This window comes from Acyrthosiphon pisum, chromosome A2 (genome assembly GCF_005508785.2).
Source record: "Acyrthosiphon pisum isolate AL4f chromosome A2, pea_aphid_22Mar2018_4r6ur, whole genome shotgun sequence".
Taxonomy (NCBI): domain Eukaryota; kingdom Metazoa; phylum Arthropoda; class Insecta; order Hemiptera; family Aphididae; genus Acyrthosiphon; species Acyrthosiphon pisum.
In genome coordinates, this window is record NC_042495.1 from 14,450,635 (window position 1) to 14,453,145 (window position 2,511).

Consider the following 2,511-nt stretch of genomic DNA (forward strand, 5'->3'; position numbering starts at 1 on the left):
CTGATATACTAATATAATATTTATATATAATTTATAGTGTCAGTTGATATAAACATTATACGTAATACGTCCGACACGCCCATAACTACTGATAGTGTATTATAATAATTATACTACCAAATATTATAACAAGTTATCACTATTAATTACCATCGCAATAATCAATAAATTTGATTTGATCGACATTGTGGTGTAGGTATCGTATACGACAAATGACAATGGTGTATGGTATAATATCACGGTTTGTTGTTGATGTATCAACGCGTTTAAGTTTCCTAATTGATCTGATATGATTAATTTCGAATTTGTTATAGGTCTATTATAGTGGCTATAGATACATTTAAAAAAAAAAATATTTATGTTCATATATCTATATAAAATAATATTTAAAATATCGGTATGCAAAATTCATATTATACTACTAGGTACTTAAAAAGTTATAAATCGATAGAGTTCCTGTGGGTGACCATTGACCCTTATGAACTATGGTAACATAACAGAAATATCAAAATTTACCAAATTTACTAACATTTTACATCTCTAAATAATACGTTACGTCATTAGGTACCTACTGACTTCTAGTCATTATGACAGATCTATTAGCCAGTAGCTGGTACCTATCTAAATATCTAATACCATTGATTATACATACTAATCAATGCATAATTTAATATTCATTTTAATCATTTTTTTTTTTACTCATCTACTTAATCTAAAATGACGTATCCTGCAGTGGCCCCGTGTGCGCCGGTTCCAAAACAATATACATTTAAAAATAATATTTTTCCAGCATCCTGTATCACTGCATATTTTAGGATAATGTCTATTATGAATAATATTAATTCGACTTACCGACTACCGTAATAACAATATAAATATAATATAATATATCCTATACTGACAAACCGTCTCTGCTCAAAATCGTTTTTCGTATACAATGATATTATATCATTGAATTCAAATTTAATAATTAATACTATCCATTACAGACATTTTCAGTAATAATAGATCCCACATGTAATCTACTGTACAGCAGAGCGACATCCACTTATCCGCCTTTTTTCTTTTGACGCTCTCCCACCTACACTAAAAAAAGTACCTATCATCTAGATCTAATTTCCTACCTGAAATCACTCTATGCTATAGGTATTCAATCTTCTGGAATTTTTTTTTAGTCTTAAAATGTGGTGTTATAACTCGTGAAAATCATATAGGTAGGTATTAATTATTAATCATTGTATTGTACCATTTCGAGCAGGAGATCAAAAATAAAAATCTAAAATGTGAAAAATAATTCGTCAGGTTACCTACTATAATATAATGATATGAGTATAATACTGCGATGCTTTATTAGTAATAATTCTACATTTCTACTAAAGTATTATCATTGAGTATAGACTATCTATACTCAATGGCATTATGCCATTATGTAATGTTATAATAGAGTCGACCCCATTTGAAGCGTTTCATAATATTTTCATCCGGCTTTTACTGGAAGCAAATTCAACTGTATACCGCCGTCTTTTATGTCCCTTTGCACCGACGCCGGTCGGGCAATAGTCTTTAAGTAGTAGGTCAGAGCGGCTTTCAGGTCTTTGTTCTCCTGTGCGGCTTTTGTTCGTCTGACGTCGAGCTCTTGGCACTGCACGTCCGCTCGAGCGTAACGCTTCCAGAATTTCGACATTTTATCGAATTCCTGAGACGAACACTAGAGATTATTATAATTATTTTTTATTACGATTTATTAGGTACTGTCATAGTGTCAATGTGTCATTGCAGCTAATAATAATTGTTATTAAAATGTGTAACTACACGACGGCGTGTATTATTGTTTATACACCATTTATTTTGGTTTTTTTATTCGCGTAAGATATTTTAAGTAAATAAGTAATAAATTGTCTTCCGCATATTTGTTTTAACTTTCTAAGCCAATTTTTTCTTATAATTTATTAATGCATTAAGGTTTTTATTAGCACTGCTGTATTCTCGTGAATTAATAAACAATTTTTTTTTTACAGTGATTTTGTAGTATAGACTTTTTTTAAATTACACCGATATTATATTTTATTTGAGATTTCACTTAAGAAATTAAAACTACTGTACAAAAAATTAGTGTTCTTATAGGTGTTAAGTACCTACTTCAAATTATATTTATATATAATATAATTATAATTATTATTTTTTTCAAAAACTAAATTTCAATTAGATTTATATTTGAAGTGTGTTTTACATTTAAAAAAAAACTACCTATCCTGCAGTATTATAATTTATAATAATTAATAACATTTAATAACTAATAAACTTATATAGGTACCTTTAATACATTTAGTACATTTTGTAAATGTTGTACCTATAATATGAACTGTGTGTTTTTACTATATGTATAAAGGTAATAGCTATGCCTTATAGCCTATAGGCAGTGCTCGACTTGGCAAAATTAAAGTAGGGGGACTCTGTTACTTTAAAAAAATGAGCGTCCCCATATCACTTATTAAATGTACCTTAAGCCGT

At 28.9% G+C, this 2,511-nt stretch overlaps 1 protein-coding gene across 2 annotated transcripts in view; it reads right to left on the reverse strand.

Annotated features, from left to right (window-relative positions):
• Positions 1-974: 974 nt before the first annotated feature.
• The window catches only part of LOC100571525 (dynein regulatory complex subunit 2-like), a 6,485-nt gene continuing 4,948 nt past the window's right edge, over positions 975-2,511 (reverse strand). The window contains exon 8 of one of the 2 annotated variants that reach the window (XM_003244839.4): positions 975-1,696. In XM_003244839.4, coding sequence (XP_003244887.1) covers positions 1,478-1,696 — 219 coding nt within the window. In that variant the 3' untranslated portion in view covers positions 975-1,477. Of the gene's footprint in view, positions 1,709-2,511 lie in introns of both variants that reach the window. The other variant, XM_016804807.2, reaches the window with a different exon arrangement.